Raw genomic sequence first — 22,518 nt, 5'->3', positions numbered from 1 at the left:
ATAAAACATACGTTCAAACGGAAATGAGTAATTCCGAAGTTAAGATCTTCTTTACTAAAATTATATTAAAGCTTCGATGCAGAGTTATGAAAAATTAGTTTGCATTTTTCAAAACTATTATAGCTAGTATTTTTCAGTCCAAACGTTTCAGATTGATATCCAAAACTAACGCTTTTGTATCCTCGTCGCCATAAGTGCCTTTACATCGCAGTGACGGGTATGTGACCGCGCAGTACTCCAAGGAAGGGATGGTTGTATAAGAATTTGTGATTAATTTTGAAGAGTTTTTATTTTGACTAGGGAATTAACATAGGTGAAGGGAGTAAAGACACAGATTTGAAGCATCAGTTCACTGCTATTGAAGCATCAGTGCACGAAAAGATTCGTATTCTCAGTTTTTCTATTTATTGTTTTATATGTTAAGTTAAACACCACAATATGTATCACTGATATCGCAGATCGTATTATTTTTTAAAATCGTGTTTGTAACCTATTGTCAAAACATTCACCTCCAGACATGATGTAGAGAGAAGAGAAAGAGATACGACATCTGTAATATATGTATATGTGATTCACTAAGTAACTGTAGAAATTAGTGAAAGGACAGATAAGAGAGCGAAAAGGAGCTCTAGAAGTCTGAACTTTTTAGAAACGTCCTAGATAGGTGAAAATATAGTTAAAAATTGCCAAAGGTATCATGTAAATTACCTCTCTTTTCTTATATTCTAGTATACTTTTTCTTTCACATCCAAACATCTCTATTCAGAATTACGAGATAAAGGTGGAGAGAGAAACATTCCCATTTCAAGAATTATATCAGGAAAAAAATCTTTTGACTTAGACTAGATTCGAACTCGCAACCCTTGCATCCATGGCTCAGCGCTCTACCGATTGAGCTAACAACTACTGTTGGAAAAGCTAGATTTCTACAACTACCGGTTGCTGAATGGTGTGTATTAACCAAGTTTGCCGAGATAATTGTTTCATATAGCTATAATAATAATAATAATAATAATAATAATAATAATAATAATAATAATAATAATAATAATAATAATAATAATAATAATAATAAAGTAGAAGAAGAACAGAATCTAAAAAGTCACATATGTTAAAAGTTTGACGTGCAGAGTAAGTCCTAATATGAGATTTTATTAATTATATATAATAAATGTAAGCGTGGTTTATTCGTGCGTGCTACTCAAAGTTACTGCTTTACAGGGGCGTAGGCAGGAATTTATTTCAGTGATCGAAAGCATTTTTAGGGGTAAATTGTGCACCCTCCAGGAGCCCATGTAGCATCGTACGTTCAACAGTACTTTTTCTGAGTCAAAACTTTGTCTCTCTCTCTCTCTCTCTCTCTCTCTCTCTCTCTCTATATATATATATATATATATATATATATATATATATATATATATATATATATATATATATATAACAGTAACAGGGGCGGTTGTAGACATTTCGTAACTATGAGCAAATAATATTTAGGCGCCCCGCCTATATGATAATAAAAGAATTGAATGCTGTAATGGACAAAAATTCTTCAGATAATTGTTACAATTACAAATTTCTTCAATATATAATAATTCAGTCTTCCAGTGAGTATTAGAGGAAGATGGCAAAATTAAACCTAATTAACTGTGGATGAATCATGACCAAAGTTCCAGTTTTAATAATTTATATCTTTTTATTATTATTATTATTATTAAATAAGCACAGGAAACAACTAAAATGTATACCTAAGATGTATTTTGACAAATACAGTTGAAACATAAAAGTCGAAATAGGATAAAACTAATGAGCTTCAAGTCTACCATTATCACAGGTTTGATTTTGACAAAGAGATATGCTCTTACACTTCATTAAAAGCATATTTAAATAGTGTTTTCTAGTGATACAAATATGGTAATTAGCTTAATTTCTCGTTTTCTTTGTTACTGTAAAGTTCATGTTATAAAGACACTTTTCTGGCTTTCAATTTGGCAAAATCTCTTATTATTGCATCCATATCAATTTCATTCAGAATGTCATCTTCAATGGCCATCAAAGCTAGTTCATTTAATCGTTCTTGAGATATACTTGATTTCAAATAATTCTTTATTAATTTTAGTTAAACTAGTTCAATACACAACAAATGACAAAAGTGTGTCTTAATTTATATGTAATTTGTGGCAGAACTTTAAAATCATGTTTCTCCGCAAAAATTCTTTTCAGGACCCCTTATGCCTATAGAACAATTCAATTCTTTCATGTTTCTTTCCAACATAGACGTTCGAAATCAGGCAGTAACACAATGTAAACACAAGTAATGATGCACCCATTGAGGTCCGAAGATTTTTTCGGAATAGCCTACAAAATGCAAATAATTTTGTGTATTTGCCCCCTGAAATTATGCTAATTGGGGGATCCAGACTCTCAGACTGCCTGTTCAGTGTTTCGTCCACACATATTTTAGGGGGCCATTTCCCCCGGGAGGAGATCAAAATAATACGTCTATAATATAATAATAAATAAAAGAGTACCAGCAGTGGCCCTACTAAGTGTGCCCCCCGGAAGATGTTTTGTGAATAGAAAACTGCACCTATTAGGGATGCGCACGATACAAGATTTGTGGCTGTCTCGTCTGAAAATGTGCTGTAAAAGTGATGGCTCGACTCGAAAAATGTATATTTCTCTATTGGAAGAGCCGTGTCTCGACTCGAATTTTGTCTGGAAATTTCTGTCTCGACCTGGCCCCTTGCGCATCCGTAGCACCTATGTCGTTACATCCCTGAACACAAGTAACTAATAATCAAAACTCTACTTTGCATTAGAATTATTACTAATTTAAAATATCGCTCCATCTAAATTTATTAGCAGAGAATGGATTAATAATTATTGTTATCTGTCATAATAAAACGAGCATCTGTATACGCTGCTGTGATTGAAAGTGAGAGTACTGAAAAAAAATACTTGTCATCCAAATGACCTTTCGTCGCTTTCGATTATATCCTTTCAAGTTATATACTTATATGCCACGTGAAAACTAATTGTATTCAAACAAATTTTGAAATACATGAAATTTAATTCAGATCCGTAACCGAAATGACCGTATCGTTCCATTTTAATTCAACAATTAAATTACTGCAATCAGGTTAAAATAAATTTGTCAGCTTCAAAAGAATGTCGACCTGCAAATGCTTCGTTAACAGTGACTGATATTGACAACTCCCCACCTCAATATTTGTCTAATTTTGTCCAGCACTCGAAAGAAACTTTTTTTAGAGCCTTCGGTTGCCTCTTATCTTCTTTCACGTTTTGTAGCTTTCTTTTCCGATAAAATGCTCACTTGGTTTTATATTGTTGGTCATTATTATTACATGAAAAACAAAGTACTATTAAAAAGTGAAAGCACACATCATTATAAATTAAAAATATAAACAAAAACAAAATGACTTAGGATAGAAATGAAAATGTTGACGAATGACAAATGACTAATAGATATTAACAAAGTGAGCATTAAGCACTGGACAGCGATTGTGAGTCATTAGGAACTTAAGTTAAAATTTCCCTCAGAAATGATTTTTAAAGAACCCATTTGTACCGCCCGTCTTTTCTTAGTATTCGCTCCACTCCCTGGACGAATGGACAAGAAAGCCTACTTGCTTGCATGGGGGCCCGAAGAATGTTTTTAGGGGGGTCATCTCCCTCGTTACTATATTACGTTTGGTATTTTTATTTGTATTAAGAAAATCTTAAGAAATTATACATATACATTATACTTATCGTAAGGCAGGTGGGGCCCGGCCCTTTCGTCCCCTTTTGGGTGCCCATGCTTGCTTCAACTTTGATAATGTGCATTTCATTTACGGTGATCTTTCTCAACCCTTAACTGTTGAGAAAGGAATGAAGAGACTGTTATATTTGTATGTTGTGCATATGGTGGGATTGGGGAAAGAATACCAGTCTTTAGCTCTACGGTCATAGTGCTTAATACAACATCTATTGGAAATCTAAATTTACATTGATTTTATCTCATATTCGTAAAATATCCCTTTCCCCTCTTTAAAAGATCTATCCTGTGCCATGGAAATTTTCCTCAAACTAGCATCTCTTGTGAGTGTGGCATTGGCATGGTAAGCATATCAATTTCTAGAGGATATCAGGCTTAGCGCCTATTTTGAATTCTCCCTGTATGTTGTTATTGTTCTTCAAACAAGAAATTGTAATTATTAAATAATAAAGAAGAGACTTCCCTATGTTGTCACCTCATCCCAATACAAATTCATGCTTACCATTCTCTTCCTAGTTTCCGTAACTTCATCAAAACAAGCTCAGCCACGCCGTTTCAGCAATTAACAAACTTCCCTATTGACCAAGATAATTGTGATGAGCTGGTCACCCACGTGCGGAGCACCAGGAAGAAGCGAAAGCAAAGAAGTAGAACAAAACCAGGGGACACGGGACCCTCGAGGTGAGAAGTGTGACAGAAGCCGCCAGAAACACACTTTGGACCCCTATTCAGAAGAGTCGTCGTAGCAGCAATTGAAAGACGGTCGGCACGCCTGGGCCCTCACCAACCATTGCATGACAGAGGTGTCATTCTGAAGAGGCCAGGACATCTGGGAGCTGTTGCCCTGAGGTCGAGAGGTTCTTCACTCTCGAACGTGAGGTCCGGGATCGATACCAGACGGAAACACTCAACGAATTGGAGGATAAGGCTTCACCCGATATTTGAAGAGGCTCATCATATCGAAATGGCTGAGGTACAGTAAAACCCTTTCCTTTCCTAACCTTTGTGTCTCTGTGATTTCTTCTATTAGAAAACATGCATTTCATTTCATTCATCCCCAATTAATTACTTCAGCGCTGTACTGCTCAGATCCCCACGTACTTTCTCTCTTGCCATGCAAAGTGCTATCCCCACATTCTTTCAGTAAAGAACTGATAATTGAGCAAATAACTGTGGTTGTAACTCCACAGTACAATACAGCAAGAAATTGATGTGCGAGTCCATTTCATTTGTAAAGGGGTGTTTTACAGCCAACCAAGCGAAGATTCGACTTTATTGTCCTTTTGATGTATTTTATCTGTATCTCAGTCTGTACAATATTTATTCGAAGCTATATGAGGAAAATTTTTCATCATAACATTTTTAAAATGAATATTTACATTTAAAACAAAATTCATTTTTCTAATTTGGTGCCCTGTTCACCTGGCGCCTCCTGCGAACGCATAGTTCGCAGGATTCAAGATCCGGCCCTGCAGTAACAATGGAATTCTGTATTACCGCCCGACTATCGTTGTTGTGAAAACATTCATCATAATATGACGTAGGAAAATGAGTTACATTAAGGTCTAAGATCTAATATCAAAGTTGAAACATCGCAAGTAAAACAAAAACATATAATAGCAAAAAGTTTTGAAAATAATTTCAGTTTAAACTAGCTGCGACTACATTTAATTCAAAATTGAACTTCTGGAGCGCAACATATGAGCGTAACTAAAAGAAAAAATCAATAAGAACAGTCGGGATTTGAACCTAAAGAAAACAAGTAGGAGTCCCTTATACTAACCATTCATCTACTATATTTTGTTTACTAAAAATATTTTCCATGCAGCAAAATGCCATTTCACACTGAAACATTAACAACATAAGAACAAAGTTTTCAAGAAAATTTCCCAAAGCTTATGTATTAAAAGTATCCCGGTATTCGCCCAGTGGTACTGCAAAATCACTAGTCAGGATGCCTCGTATCGAAATTTGAACCTGGAGATTCCCAATTACAAAGGTCAACGCTAACCAGTAACCTACGTTCGCTCAGTAAATGTCATGAAATTACTTTTCTGTAATTATTTTTGGAAAATGTTTATTATTTTCATGAAGCAAAGAGTGCATCTTCTACTTGGGTTGAGAACTATATACTATACTTCTAAGAGTCAACTAATAGTTGATGTTTATTATTTCCGTCGATTTTCTACGTCTGCTAAGTTATTTCAATTTTTTTTAAAGCTTTCCCTTCCGGTTATGACAATGATTAGAAATGAAGAGTCCTCTTCTTATACAATTCTTGATGATTGTAACATTTTTTAGTCTAAATTCTGAATTATTGAAAATATTTAAATTAGTTAGAATGAAGAGGATAATACTAAGAAACATGATTAGAAAAAAAAGAAACATTGTTGTTTAACGAATTGATAGAATCAAGCTTTTTCAAAACATAAAAAATACTGTATGGTATGGGATGATCATGGAAAAAGTAAAAATAGCCATCGAGGACACACTAACCAATCACTGTACGCAGGTAAGTCAAGGTTCGTTAACTTGAAAATGAAATGAAATGAAATCTTTGAGTTTTACGTCCCGCGGTTATGCCGGTTAGGCTAAAGGAGACGGTGATGATGAATAATGAATGAAATGGTGGAATGAAGAAAGTGGGAGGAAACGGGAGAACTCCGAGAAAACCCATGCACACTGTGTTTATCTACCACAAAGTTCACTTGGCGGGGACTGGGATCGAACCCGTGACCCCAAGCACCAGAGGTGAACGTTCTATCACTGATTCGTTAACTTGGTTATATGAAGAAATCACTAACAGAAAATAGCTGATAGCTTTACGCCTAACCATCTCAGCGACGTCGAAACTATGAACTCTACATGAACACCGGTTGTCATTTTCGATCATTTTATATGTTACTCCCTTCCCAAGGTTGCTTGAAGCTCCCTTCCAAGGTCGCAAGCTGTCTTGCCCCTTATCCTAATGCATGAAAAGCAAATAATATTTTCGCCAGCGAGGGGCAGGGAAGGAAGAACGCACACAACTCGCTGTATAGCTTTAGGGCAAATACCTAAAGGCACAAGCAATAAACCACCTGACCAAGGGCAATGTTGCGAAACATAAGGCAGGGTAAGCCCACGCTCAGCCTGTTCGGCACAAAATCACTGACCCTTCGAACAAGATAACATTATTGCGCTCTCAGAGTCAGGTTTTAATTGCATTTGTGTTGAAGTACGTTTTCTTTGATTTTTAAACATTTGATGAATTTCTTACACACTGTTGTGTATGATATTTTCTATGTGGAATATTATTGAATATTTTCTACTGTACACATTGTGTAAATAGAACTCATCTGTATTTCTTACATTGACTTTGAAAACTTTAGCAATGCCCTCATGCGCTGTGTACGGCTTTAAAATGAACACACGAAATAGAAAAGTTGGTGAAGCGAATGTCAAGTTCCGTTCATTTCCAAAGCAGGGAGATTTACAGCAATTGTAAAGCAATAGGAGTGTAATTTTTCATCTGTGGTTGGACCCAAAAGGCCGTAGGTCCACGCTGCTTATGCCCTTAGCAGAGCTGAGCTGATTTTGAGTTTAACATCCCGTTCAGCACCGAGGCTATATGATATGTAGACCTACTGGTTAACGTGGAATCCGAATCACATGAGCTCCCACCGGGAATCGAACCTGGGTCTCCCACGCCAAACGCACGTACGCTAAGCTTGTGCCCTTAGTTTTATGAAATTTACCAAATGAATGAATATCTACATATTTTAACACAGTATATGAGTTCTTTGCTATATTGCTTTTGTAGTAATATTTTTGTCATTAATTTGCTTTATTATGTATCTTTCTATATAAAATAACAAGTTCTGGCTGGCTGATTGATCAACGCTAGGCCAAACCGCTTAAGCTAGAAACTTGAAGTTTAGAAAGGGCATATGATTTGTAATGTAAGGTTCCACTAAAAGAAGAATATTTGGAAATTTGAAGGGAAAAGGGAGAAAGAGGAGTGGCAATTATCTTAAAATGCCCATACCTTGGAATCTTTGAGTGTTAACGACATGAAATTTGGTATATGGACTTCTCATTTAAAATAATTAGATATGTATGTAAGCGTTTTTATGATATTTGCCCTAGAAAGGAAGAAAATAGGGTAAAGTTAGAATTGTTATAATTGGATGGTCATAACTCGAAAATCGTTAAGGTTATTGACATGAAAATTGGTTGAGTTGCTTTTGAGTTTAACGTCCCATTCAGTAGCGAAGCTATATGAAACGTTAACCTACTGATTAACGTGGAATTCGAAATACATGAGCTCCCGCCGGGAATGAAAATTGGTGTTTAGGTTTTGCAAGTAAAACAATTAAAGACATGTTTCTGCGTTTTTTCATTTTTCCTTAGAAAAAAAAGGTTTAAATTGTAATTGGTAAAATAGATTGGCCATATTCCAAAATCCCTTAAGAGTATATATATTACGGTTAGAAGAAAAACAGCAGGAAGTCAAAGTTGGGAGTTGAAATTGTTACAATAAGATAGCCATATCTTGAAACCACTTAAGATCAGAGGTCTTAGGGATATGAGAAGTGAGAGGTCGGAGAAAGAGCAAATGCAAGCGTCTGGGGGCGGACTCCCGCCTAGACGAAAGCAAGTTATGCAATAAAAAAATTTGCATCAGTTAGACTTTACACGGCAGTTTCTGGGTGTTGGTTTTTGAAACTCCAAGTTAATCACATAACTTCAATTTACATGTCTTTATTTTCTAAAATTCAGCAGTTGTTTATAAGTGGGTATTTTGGACTCAAATTTTACATTTAAATTCATATGTTTTTTCGTTATTTATATCTGGTATCAACTTTGTTTTCTTTATCAGAAAGATAGAAGAAATTTTCGATTATTTTTACATGTTCCTGTGTCTCCCATGATAGAACTAGAGGTGATATGGGTTTCGATTCCCGTCAGGAGTCGTGTGGTTCGGGTTCCACGTTAAGTCGTAGATGCACGTCTTGTATAGAGTAGTAGCTGAAAGACACGCTTCTAAACCAGTTTTCTTTCTTTCAATCTCCTTCCTCTTTGGGCACGCATAGGTTCAAACAGAAACATTCTTCACGGTTGGAGGACGCAAGGCTACTGTACCATAAGCGTACAACCCTTATGGGACTAGGTAGTGAGTTGCGCAGTTTGAGTAGCACACACGAATAAACCACGCTTACATTTATTATATATAATTAATAAAATCTCATATTAGGACTTACTCTGCACGTCAAACATTTAACATATGTGACTTTTTAGATTCTGTTCTTCTTCTGCTTTATTATTATTATTATTATTATTATTATTATTATTATTATTATTATTATAGCTATATGAAGCAATTATCTCGGCAAACTTGGTTAATACACACCATTCAGCAACCGGTAGTTGTAGAAATCTGGCTTTTCCAACAGTAGTTGTTAGCTCAATCGGTAGAGCGCTGAGCCATGGATGCAAGGGTTGCGAGTTCGAATCTAGTCTAAGTCAAAAGATTTTTTTCCTGATATAATTCTTGAAATGGGAATGTTTCTCTCTCCACCTTTATCTCGTAATTCTGAATAGAGATGTTTGGATGTGAAAGGAAAAGTATACTAGAATATAAGAAAAGAGAGGTAATTTACATGATACCTTTGGCAATTTTTAACTATATTTTCACCTATCTAGGACGTTTCTAAAAAGTTCAGACTTCTAGAGCTCCTTTTCGCTCTCTTATCTGTCCTTTCACTAATTTCTACAGTTACTTAGTGAATCACATATACATATATTACAGATGTCGTATCTCTTTCTCTTCTCTCTACATCATGTCTGGAGGTGAATGTTTTGACAATAGGTTACAAACACGATTTTAAAAAATAATACGATCTGCGATATCAGTGATACATATTGTGGTGTTTAACTTAACATATAAAACAATAAATAGAAAAACTGAGAATACGAATCTTTTCGTGCACTGATGCTTCAATAGCAGTGAACTGATGCTTCAAATCTGTGTCTTTACTCCCTTCACCTATGTTAATTCCCTAGTCAAAATAAAAACTCTTCAAAATTAATCACAAATTCTTATACAACCATCCCTTCCTTGGAGTACTGCGCGGTCACATACCCGTCACTGCGATGTAAAGGCACTTATGGCGACGAGGATACATCCAGAATAAATGTTTATGTTATCTCATAGTTCTCTAAATCTAATTATCAATCTCTTTCTTCATTCTTCATCTCTAGCTTCCTAGATTTCCTTATACACTTAAATAATAGGTAAAGAAACTGAACACTCTACCACTTTGGTAATTGTTCAGTGGCCCATCCCTAGTTAGCAATGCTAAGAAAATGAGTCTAAAACTTGTTACAACAAGCACAATTTCTCCATATAAAAAGACCTTATAAAATTACCACAAGTTCTCATTGTAATGCATAAATTAAATGGGAAATGACACGTAGCAATTTTTTCAAAAGATACAGATTTTGAGGTAATAGTTCGTTAAGGGTCCAACTCTCAATTTCGAAATTATTAAGTATAATAATAATTAACGATCTTGAGTACCTACCAGTGATAAAATGGGTCGCGTACTTCATGGCTCATGACCTGAAAGATCTTCATGAGCCAGCAGACCCGGTGATGTGGAGTGACCTGAGGACGAAACGTCATCATAGACATGGGTAGTGCGTGAAGCTACTAATGCAGTTCTAACAAATACAATTCTCTACTCTCTCCTTGCCTTTTCGCTAAATAGAATTTTCTTTCTCCCTTGTTGTTTGCGTCGGTGTGCATGTGTCAAACATTGCACTGAAAGATAACTACAAAGTTTATCAAACAAAAAATGAGTCTGAATCACATAAAAGTTAAGCTACATGTTTCTGATCATCAACGTTTAATCGACCTGAAAAATTTTCATACCGCTAAGCCCAAACAGTATTTTGTTAATTCCTTGTTGTATAGGCTATATTCAAAATCCACGCATGAGAAAATGAATAAACATGAAATTGTATTTGTGAACAGATGAAATATTCAAAACATGATGTCTTAATTAAGAAATGGAACACCAAGAATCAAATAAATAAATTTCAAGCTCGAATAGGGAAATCAATAATCAATTTCAAAATTCTGCAGTAAGACGCAGAGATGATATTTCAGCTGCTTCTGGATAGTCAGGCTTGTTAAGGTCACCGCATCTGTCTGGAGTCTTCGGATCTGTTCAGGTCACGGCATCAGGCGAGAGTTTCAGAAGTCAGACCCAGACCCGTTTGACTTGAACAAAAGTTTTGACACAAGTGACCGGTGACCCCTGGCATATTACATCACTGATATCTACGGCATCTATTTTTTACCTCATTGATTTGTATGGGAAATATTTTTTTGTTTTCTTTGAAATGAATTGAAATTTTCAATGGTTTTGATTTTCCTTATTTCTTCTTCAATTTATTTAAAAGTTTCTTGCATTTTCGAAATGAATTTCCATTATTCATAAATTTAATATTACATAGTAAAATAAAATTAAAGATTAAATATTAAATTATCTATAACAACATTTAATTTTCTTGGAGTAAGAGATATTTATATAGATTTGAAAAATAAATTAGTAAAATCACACAAGTAAAATTACAATTTATTTGTAAGGAAACAGAAAAATAATTTTCCGTAGAAATAAAAAATGAAGCAGGTATTCAACACCATTAAAAGAAAATTATATCACCTAATTTTTATAAATAATGTTTCAGATGTTCAACTTAGTCGACAAGGACAGAAATGGATTCATTTCATTTAGAGAATTTTTGGATATGTTGATTATATTTGCTAAAGGTACGTAAGCTATGACCAGGTCATTAAGTTACATATTCATTGCCTTAACTTTAGTTTTAAGATAGCATATTTTCTTCTTGACAAAATTGTTCGTTTGATTTCTGACATTTTGTCAGAAAAATTATGTGATTATAAAGGGTGTTTTCATGCATAAATTTCTGTGTCTCTATTTCTATGTTACAATTCTGTGCATAAATTATAATGGTAAACTTGTCAGCACTATCTTGCACTGGAGGTTTGTTATGAACTTGAACCTGAATTAAAGTTTTCCTCGAGCACAGATATGGATTGTAACGAAACATTATGTATCTATAACAATATTTCAATTTTAAGTAACATAATTCCATTTAGGAAACATTGGTTTTATATAATTATTGATAGTGCAAAATGATCGTTATATTTTTCTATAACCAAATTATAGTAATTTTCAACTCGCTTACTTACACATATTATTGCAGAAAAATTTTCAATCTACATTTAACTGTAAAATTCGATCAATAGGAAAATGAACCATTAAATCATAGAAAATGTGTTTAGCTAATATAGCTAGAACATTTACAAGATTAAGAGCCTGCCTTACTAAAAGTAATGCAAAATTTACCATTTTTCTTTTGCTTGTTTATTCATAAGTGAAAGGAGATAATGATATGCAACTTACCACAATCATAGATAATGTTGTTCTACAACAGAAAATATGAACCTGAAGAATTTTAAGTGTTGCCATCCGTAGAAATTACAGTGTTGCCAGAATAACAATTTTCCTAAAATCTAACGAGGGAACCTATCCAAGTGCAACTCTGACTTCGTGTCGAGACTATGGTCGTTGGATACATTGTCCCAAAAGAACATAACACGAAAAGTGATACATCCTCGATCGCAACCGTTGCAGAGATATAAGCGTGAAAAGTTAGAAATTGATCTCCATACTATACATTACAAAGTCAGCTTCCGGGTCAGATGTTTCGGAAACGGTCAGGTAAGGAACCTCAGCTAATACATATCAAATTAGTGTTGGGAGCCCACCACCTTTTGAATGAAAAAATGTTGCCCCCGGGGCACTCGCAGGGTCCCAGGCGGGGTCCAACTCAAAATTGGCAAATGGAACCGGGGGTCAAGTAGCATATTGTATGAAAGCTATTGTTAAATAAAAGAAGATAGTACAAATCTCAACTTAACGGATTTAGAAGAGTGGCCATATATTGTCTGATGTAGGTGGTATTGACATTTTGACCAGTTGCCCGTTTGCACAGGATCATCATAGAGAGTTGAGATTTGTTCTATCTTCTTTTATTTAACAATAGCTTTCATACAATATGCTACTTGACCCCCGGTTCCATTTGCCAATTTTGAGTTGGACCCCACCTGGGACCCTGCGAGTGACCCGGGGCAACATTTTTTCATTCAAAAGGTGGTGGGCTCCCAACACTAATTTGATATGTATTAGCTGAGGTTCCTTACCTGACCGTTTCCGAAACATCTGACCCGGAAGCTGACTTTGTAATGTATAGTATGGAGCGCAATTTCTAACTTTTCACGCTTATATCTCTGCAACGGTTGCGATCGAGGATGTATCACTTTTCGTGTTATGTTCTTTTGGGACAAGATATCCAACGACCATAGTCTCGACTCGAAGTCAGAGTTGCACTTGGATAGGTTCCCTCGTAAGTTAAGGCAGCGACTAGAGGAACGATCTCAACTGCACTTGGTTACGTATTGTGTTGTTTTGGTTTCCTGTGAACTTCTTTTTAAATAGCATTATTATTTAGTTTTAATAACTGTATGTTAAAACTATTTTGTTTATTACAAACTAAATACAACTATTATTTAAAAAATAGTTAACAGGAAACCAAAATAACATGATACGTAATCAAATGCAGTTGAGTCTGTTCTTCTAGTGGCTGTCTTAACTTAGATTTTAGGGAAATTGTTATTCTGGCAACACTGTAAGTTCTATGGATAGCAACGCTGAAAATTCTTCAGGTTCATATTTTCTGTTGTAGTACAACATTATCTGTGATTGTGGTGAGTTGCATTTTATTATGTCCTTTCACTTATGAAAAACAAGCAAAAGAAAAATTTGTAAATTTTGTGTTATTTTTAGTAAGGCAGGCTCTTAATGTATAATTTCAATTTAGAATTGTTGATATGAAAGCAATCGTTAGTAAGAATATTTTAAAGGTAAACTTTATTTGTTCTATCTTGGACCGTTAATGAATGAGTATAGTGCATTGTATCCTTGAAATATTGAAAGCAGATTGTATACTGCAGAGAATATATTGACAAGAAGAAAAAAGTGTTTCCATAAACCATAATAAAATCACGATAATTAGTGAACACATTCTTAAGTTGAAATTAAACTTTAAAGTTATTTCGTGTGGTCCGCTTCATTACATATGTTTTGCAATTTTTAATGTGACTTCAATAAAAGTATGCACATAAAGAAAATCAACTTATTTCTAATCGCGATTCTCAAGATACGACTGTGACATTACTCAACGCAAGGGCAGGTGGGTCTTTTCTATGTCTCCTAGTGACAAAGGTAAACGATCAAAACTTTGCAACGGGGGTAATGTATGGCCCATTAAGTTTCCCCATGTGACCGCTAATGCGATCGAATAGTTTCACTGTTGGTAAGAAAAGTTCGATTAATTTGGAATTCCTTTATAATTTTCATCGTAATCTTCTTCTTTTACGCCGTTTTTTTACACGTATGTGGAATCAACATTTCTGGTGAGCCTTCTCCATAAAGCTCTTATTTTGTCCTCTTTCAATCTCCACCATCTAATTTTTGGATCTTTATTTGGCAGCCCCCTATTGTATCTACTCACAAACTTAAAGCCACACTCAGTATTCCATGCTGCAGAGCCATTTGGCGTTACCAACTATCTGGTTTGCGACGGGACAATCAGGACTTTGAATAAAAAATATGGTGTCCGGTCGAACATCACGACCGGACATCAAAGTCCGGTTTTTCGGGATCCCTTAAGTTCCTCCATTAAGAAGTCCCCATCTTAAATTTTTATTTAAAGCATGAAGAAACAGCGGGAAAATTGTTAAGGTGTTATTTGTATTCTAGCCTGCAATAATCAATAATGTTGATATAAAATCTCTATAATTGTGAACTGTGATAAAAACTGCCTTAGCGTTAAAATACAGGAGAATATAAATTTGAAACTTTAGCATTGATATTTTATTTCCATGAGCAAGCTCGGCGGACGGCGTCACTTAATATTTGAAAGCAACCTGTTAACATTTATTGCATACAACCTCAAGATAGGAAAGAATTGAATTGTTGTGTCCATTTTCATTAACTAAGCAGTAACTTGTTGTTCATAATAATCAATCAATAATGAACTAAAATACTGCTCAGATCTCACTTCGGCCCTTTGTTTGTTTTTCCCTATGCTAAATAAGGAAATATAAATTAAATCAATGTAAGCAAAATTAAAGTAATAAACTAACTAAACTTTAGCTTACCAATGATCCAAGTTGGTTGGCCAGTGCATTAACTTAGTGAAGAACAAAATGTGTGTTCAAAATCGCAAGTAAGTTACGGGAAAATTTGCTAAATGATAGCCCCTCATTTGGATACACCACTGGTCGAGTCATTTAAATTTCTAAATTTTAATTACGCTTTGGTTCCATTTTATACCTAATGTTGCATGTGTTTGTAGAATTGTGGATTTGTCGCTATGAATTCCAATGTGTTTTAATACAAATTGTTGTGCGTGGCAGATATTATTGTGAAGCACTAAATTCATATAGTTATAATGTAACTACTAAAGGCAGAATTAGCACCACTATATCATTCCAGCTATTAGCACGTTGCCAATTGAACAATCATTTGTTTTCCAGTTGTATAGCAAAAAGCAGTAAGGCATTTGGTTGCGATCAGATTAGATTCTAGCATCGTGTCAGTAGTAGGGCTATATGAAACATTGGCCTACAGCTTAACATGGGATCCGAACCATATGAGCGGTTATCAGATACCGAATTTGGATTTCCCGATCCAAAGACGTATCTGCTAATTATGTAGCCACTGCGTTTAGTTACGACTTCGATGCAGTGCTTGCCTCCAGTACAATCACGAGTAGTGGTTCGGATTCACTATAGCAAGTGGTTCTGTCTCATATAACCTAGGACTTGAAATAAAATTGATATCTAAACAATCAATCAATTGAAAATGCATATATTAAAGATGCTGTTTGATACATATTATTATTGCATATTATTATGCAGCGTTATTAATGCATAGGCATATTTTACCTAGATCTATTTTTTTCTAAATCAACTGGGATAAAACAGGAAATGACAGCAAAGATATTGATTAAACTTGTAGGATATCGATTCCGTCATATCATGGTTTCAATCATTTTGTGATATCATCCAAATATTAGAAGATGCACTAAATGCTTTAATTAATAATAAATAATAATCGCTGTATTAAACATATTTATTCCTTTCTGCAACTATACACTCAACTTATGGCCTTTCTTACACTACATGTCAACCTAATGTAGTTACTGTCATCAGGGACATACGCAGGAGAATCCAAAGCTTCCCAGGGGATTCAAATTCAATATAATAAATTATATTAAAATTTGTAAAATTACCCCTGAAATTAAACTAAATTTATAGAAAAGTGGGGATTTCGAGGGGTCCAAAACCCAAGGATCCATTCCTGCGTAGGCGTACGTCTCTTACTGTCACTAATCTTTAGTAGATATGTTATAAATTGCTTTGAAGTTTTCTAGAGGATTATAAACCTCCCCTCATATAGAATTAAAACAATACGAACTTTAGCTTTTAAGATTGAGCAAGGTCGCTGCAGTTCGAGGAACCAATAAGAGGGTCACGACAATAGCCTTGAATTTACAATAAGATACTTTTGCAAATAAGCAGTTTTCCGAAAGATATGTGTAACTTAAGCGTGAAACGGCGGATCATTTTCTATTTTAAATTTCCCTATACAACCATAATTTGCACCAGAAATTGAGATCTTTTCCCCTTCAGACAAATATCATTCATTACCCACCAGTCGTTCTTTCAGAAAAAATGTTCTTGGGAGGGGCATCCTTAGTATTCCGGGGGGGGGGGTCCTGCTGGTGATATTCTATTTATTAATATATCATAGATGTATTATTTGGTCTCCTCCGGGAGGCACTCTCAGAGCTCCGGGGAAGCAGTGCTCCCCCAAAAACATGTCTGTTGGAAACACTGTTACACACAATGTCTTGCTGTTGCCATACATCAGTGCGATTGATAGGTTAACGGAATTCCAGCGGCAAATGTGTCTCTAGTTTGTTTTTGATAATTCTATAATTAGGTCGAGGCTTTAATAAGAGAATCACACGCCCATGTGTTTAGTTTAAAATTTAATCGCTTAAGAAGGGTAGACTAATAATATTCTAGTAACTGAGAATTACGAGTATTTACATAACATCATAACTTATTACAGTGTGTTTTTGTAATGAAACATTCTAAAGAAAAAGCCCCATATGTGTAATTTTAATGACAAATTGTTATAAGAAACATAATTTACGGAGTGGCTTTCGAAACAATGTACCAGGTTCAGTAAAACATGACATGTAAGTTTCACAGTGAAATGCGATTCAGTAAAAGCGGTAAAGCATTATTGCAGTACTAAGACTCATATTGATAAGGTGCGGAACGTGTTAAGAAATTCCGGCTTACACTGAAAACATGATCATTTTTCACTTTATAGCATCTATATATTAGCCCTAAGTTCGTTATTTCAGAATTTCGGATCTAAATAAAGTGTGGTTTACTCACTAAATATTCAATAATAACACTCAAGATTAATATATTTAAACTGATCTATTTTCCCCAAAAAATCTGCATTTACCTCTTTATTTTTCACAAAATTATTTCTTTATAATTGAAAAACATCTACTAATAATGGCTTCTTTACGTATTATATGAGAAGTGTATGGACAAGCATGTTTATAAGTTAACTGTTCAGGTCTGGCCATAAAGACAATGACATCATACGATATGGACTGTTGTCCATATCAACATATACATATTTATAAATGTTATCGTTATAACTTTTACTCTTTTCAGAATTAACATTGTGATTGAGCGTAAATGAATTATTACTGTTATTATTATTATTATTATTATTATTATTATTATTATTATTATTATTATTATTGTTATTATTATTATTATTATTATTTTATAGGTAATGCCGAGGAAAAAGCAAAACTTATGTTTGATATGTATGACATCAATGGTTTGAAAAAGCTTACACGACAGGATTTCATTAACATGATTAAGTAAGTGTTCTTTTTTTTCATACTGAACAATTAAGTATAAAAATATTTCATATCTATTAATTTCTGTGCATTGGAAATAACGAAAACTTAGTAGTTTTGGAGATAATATTCACTTGAACAAATTTTTAACCACTGACAAATATCATGTTAAGATTGTTTTTAAAAGTGCATGTAGACATGACAATAGAAATAAGTTAATACTAAAAGCAGTAATAATTGAAGTTATTGGTATTGATCATTATGACAATATCATTACTAGTATACCAATTTTGTTATATCCGTATTCCTTATATTACAACGATATATATAATTTAAAAACAATGTTTTCTCAGTATATTTACCAAGGATCTGGTTGGAAAAATGTTACACTTAAGTTATTGAATTGTATTATGAATTCATTATATTCTTCAACCGCGGTAACTTTTAGTCAATCATCGTTACAAGTACTAATTGATTACAAATAAGTGAAAAAATAGTACTACATGTAGCTGGGATGACTGATCTTTTACTAATATCAGTAGTGGAAGCAATTATATATTTATATATAACCTGTGGAACTTTTTGTCGTTTGGATTCCACATTAAGCTGTATATTCAGTCTCATATAGCCACGGTGCTGAAAAGATATTAAAAAATGAACAAAATATTCACCAAATGAACCAAATGAACCAATTCAATAAACGAAATATAAGAATAATACAGTGGCGTATAAGAGTTTGATGGCTTGGGCTACCACTAACCTTTATAACATCTGTACATTATTATTATTATTATTATTATTATTATTATTATTATTATTATTATTATTATTATTATTATTGGTATTTAGTTTCCACGTTATTATACAGTCTTCAAAATAATATAAAAAACCTTACAACACACTTTAATTTTATTATGTAGATAAATATGATTTTCTCTTCACTAGCAAGACTTAAATTATCTTGTTAGTATTACGGAAAAACGATCGTACATTTCTCCCTTCATTTGTTCTATGAAGTATCCCTACATTTTGTCTTGGATAGGTAGTAATCCTACTCACCAGAGTAAATGGAAGCTGTCCGAGTAATAAAGAACGCTGAAATAGGCGATTAGCCAACGAAGAATCTCAGTCTATAAGAACCTTGGCAACGAAAGGCAGATAATAGAACAAGCAATTATAACAGTTATGTCAACAATCGCAAAATACTATAAAACAAAATTTTCGTTTCGTTGACGCAAACCGCTATGGAACGAGGCTCAAGGTGTCCGAGACAATTTCCAGAGACCTCCAAAATGCCTTGTCATTACTCGTATAAATTTTCCTCTACTCTTCGTTCACGCCCAAAGAAACCAATTTCTCTAGAGACAACTGCTGTTTCCTAGCAGCCCGTTCGTACGCTGTGGATGGAGGTGGGTCGAAGCGGAATGTGGTGATACGATTCTTGCTGTAGTAGCTCGAGAGTGGTTTCTACTGCGTTGTCATATCGAAAACCTCTTAGGTTAGCGAGACAGACTGCGTGCGAAGAAGTTAGTGGATCTTTCTAAATACATACAGTTCTTAGAAACTTGTATCATTGAAAGAAGATAATAAAGTATAAAATTATCAATATAATTTAATTTATATTATAATAACTTTATTTTGTAAAATTCTAGGGCTACGGCCGGTAGGCTTGCTAGCCCACAAAATACGCCACTGGAATAATATCCTGAGTATGGTATTGTGTAGTTATTGAAGGTAAACAGAATTGAAACCCATATGTTTGGCATCCCAGCATAAGTCAGTTCTAGATTGCTAATTATAATTCTTTGCTGTTGCTTCATTTCTTGTCTAATTGTGCATTGCTTGCGAAAGTCGTAAATTAGATTTATTTATTTAAGAACATAATTCCAGATACAGGAGAACACTAGTTTATACTGGAATATGTAACAAATTTAAGAGATGATAACATACAATAATAATAATAATAATAATAATAATAATAATAATAATAATAATAATAATAATAATAATAATAATAATAATAATAATAATAATAATAATAATAATAATAATAATATTATTATTATTATTATTATTATTATTTCACTCAAGAAGGGTTTATTTAAGGTTTATGAAATGCAAAACTTCATATATAAATTGCAGCTTTATTCGAGTTCTTTTAGTATGTCTTTCTTATATTTAAAATAAGTTTATGATGAGTCTCATACAGATTATACATTTTATATTCCAATAGGACATTTAACTTCCTCGTAGCTATATGGTTAGCGTATGCGTCTTTGACGCGGGAAGATCGGGTTCGATTTCCAGCGGAAACTCATGTAGTTCGAAATACACGTTAAGTTGGAGGTTCACGTAGCCTCTCTGCTGAAAGGGACGCTAAACTTAAATCTTATTCAATCCAATCCAATGGTTTATAAAAATCAACAAAATCTAGTGAAATAATTTTGCATTAAAGAAAATATACCACGTACAATTATAAATGCAATGACTGATGCTAGTTTCAATGTTTGTGATTTGCGCATAAATTTTATGGAGTAGAAATACATTCTTTGATTTAGAATAATATTTTTACCTCGGCTTTATGCATATTTTAGTACAGTTTTCTTTATAATATCCTGTACCAACAAAACGCAGCATTACTCCAGAAGTTCTTATTCACAAGCTCAATAAACATTCTGTAGGGTTGTTTGATATTTTCATTGTATTACTATTATCCTAAATAATAATAATAATAATATTAATATTAATAATAATAATAATAATAACCTAAAAACCCACAACAATGTTACAAAAAGTATTCACGAGTTGTTAGCGCATAACATGGAATTAATCACCCATACTAAACCATACTGCAAATACTAACCAAGTCCAATACTTGAAAACGATAAATACAAACTTTACTCGGATCGAGAAATCAGTACAGATATAACGGTACCTGCAAGTGCAAACAGACTCGATATTACTATTATCAGTAAAAAAGACCAGGAAGTAACTTTCATAGGTGTAACAGAACCATTGACTCAAAAACATACGTACAATATTCAGTACGAAAAAAGTAAATATAAAGATCTGGCTGACGAAATCAAAAGGTTATGGAAATATCAGAAAGTTACAGTAAGACCAAACATTATCTCAGCTATAGCAATTGTCCCTAAAAGTACTGTGACGTAACTGGAACAGATAAACGCAAAACATCTCTTAACAAAAATACCAAAATCAGTAATGCAAGACGCTTGCATATGGTCAGGAATTTCGTTGGAGAAGAACTCTTCAAATAACCTGCATTTGCCAGAGACGGCTATCTGGTTATTAAGCTGAAACCGATTTAAACCGAAATTCAGCAGTAATGATAATAATAATAATAATAATAATAATAATAATAATAATAATAATAATAATAATAATAATAATAATAATAATAATAATAATAATAATAATAAATTGCTAGAATTACCTTTATATCGCAACTGAAAATAAAAAGTACCCTCCTTTAAGAATCACTGGTGTAGAGCTGCTTAGTTTTACTTCTCCAAAATAAAGTCCTGGATAAACAAATTTTTAGGGTTGAATTGAATTAATTCGGAGATTAGTGGAGTACAGCTCATAATCGAAAATGACGAGGAGAATATCTTCTATTGACGGTTAAAAATCCATCAAAATTCACTAAGTTGACATTTATTTTGGAGATAACTTTCGTAATATGTCCTACTATAGTGATGTGCGTCTTTTAAAATCAAAGTGTCTAACTTTCTTTTACCCAAGCAATGATTCTAAATCAGTCTTTAAAATATTTCCGTTGTGAATAGCGTTATCCCCTTTAAGAGAACAGAATTGCTAGACATGGAGCATATGACGTCCAACCACTGCAGCCTAACTTTGAGACGAAGTTCTTTTTTTTTTTTTTTTTTTTTTAAAAAAAAAAGAAAGGGAAAGTGCTCCAAGTAACAGACCTCGTGTAATGTAATATGGCACAACTATTGATAACTGTAGAAAACCCATTTGCGGAAGGAGAAAGGAAGATAAGAAAAGTACCAAAACTATTTTCACGGATGTCTTGCTGGAAAAAGGAAGAGGAGCATTCAATCTACGTAATGAGAAAGAAAGAAGGCTGGGAAATAAATGAAAGAACACTGGCTGCTATTTGAAGTTTCCTCGTTGGTAGAAGTTCTACGTGATAAACTTTATTAGTTTGTTGAAGGAATATACAGTATAGTTTTAAAAAGTATAGAGATACTATTTTCTTTTCAATGAAGGGGAACTTCAGTTCTCAGAAAGACAATAAACTTCAAGAGCTGATTCTGAGAATTTCAAGTTCTGGTTCGACAATGCTTTTCACATGACCTATCTTCATACAAAATAGTGATAAGAATCAACAATGGAATTTTCAGTCATCTTAGGAGAAGAAGTATAGTGACTCAGGGATCAAGTGTGGTGTAGTCGAGCGGTTTGAGGATGGCGATAATGAGACGAAAGTTGGAGGGGTTTTATGGTTCGTTGGTTGAAGTTTAGCGTCCCTTTCAGCACCGAAGGACCCTGACACATGGTAGAATACGAATTACTGTAATGGGATTGTCAACTTCTGAAAATGGAAATACCGGACACTCTCCTGGAGTACATACTCCTAAGATTGTGAATCATCGCTC

General features: G+C 33.9%; 1 protein-coding gene across 1 annotated transcript in view; it reads left to right on the top strand.

Moving 5' to 3' along the window:
- The window catches only part of LOC145666069 (dual oxidase 2-like), a 363,698-nt gene that overhangs the window by 244,293 nt on the left and 96,887 nt on the right, over positions 1-22,518 (top strand). The window contains exons 19-20 of the mRNA XM_081733166.1: positions 11,516-11,597; positions 17,803-17,896. Coding sequence (XP_081589292.1) covers positions 11,516-11,597; positions 17,803-17,896 — 176 coding nt within the window. The remainder of the gene's footprint in view (positions 1-11,515; positions 11,598-17,802; positions 17,897-22,518) is intronic.

Source organism: Thermobia domestica, chromosome 12 (genome assembly GCF_964235325.1).
Source record: "Thermobia domestica chromosome 12, izTheDome1.hap1.1, whole genome shotgun sequence".
NCBI classification, from domain to species: domain Eukaryota; kingdom Metazoa; phylum Arthropoda; class Insecta; order Zygentoma; family Lepismatidae; genus Thermobia; species Thermobia domestica.
Note: the sequence above shows the minus strand (reverse complement) of the source record. Positions and strands in the feature narration are given on the sequence as shown.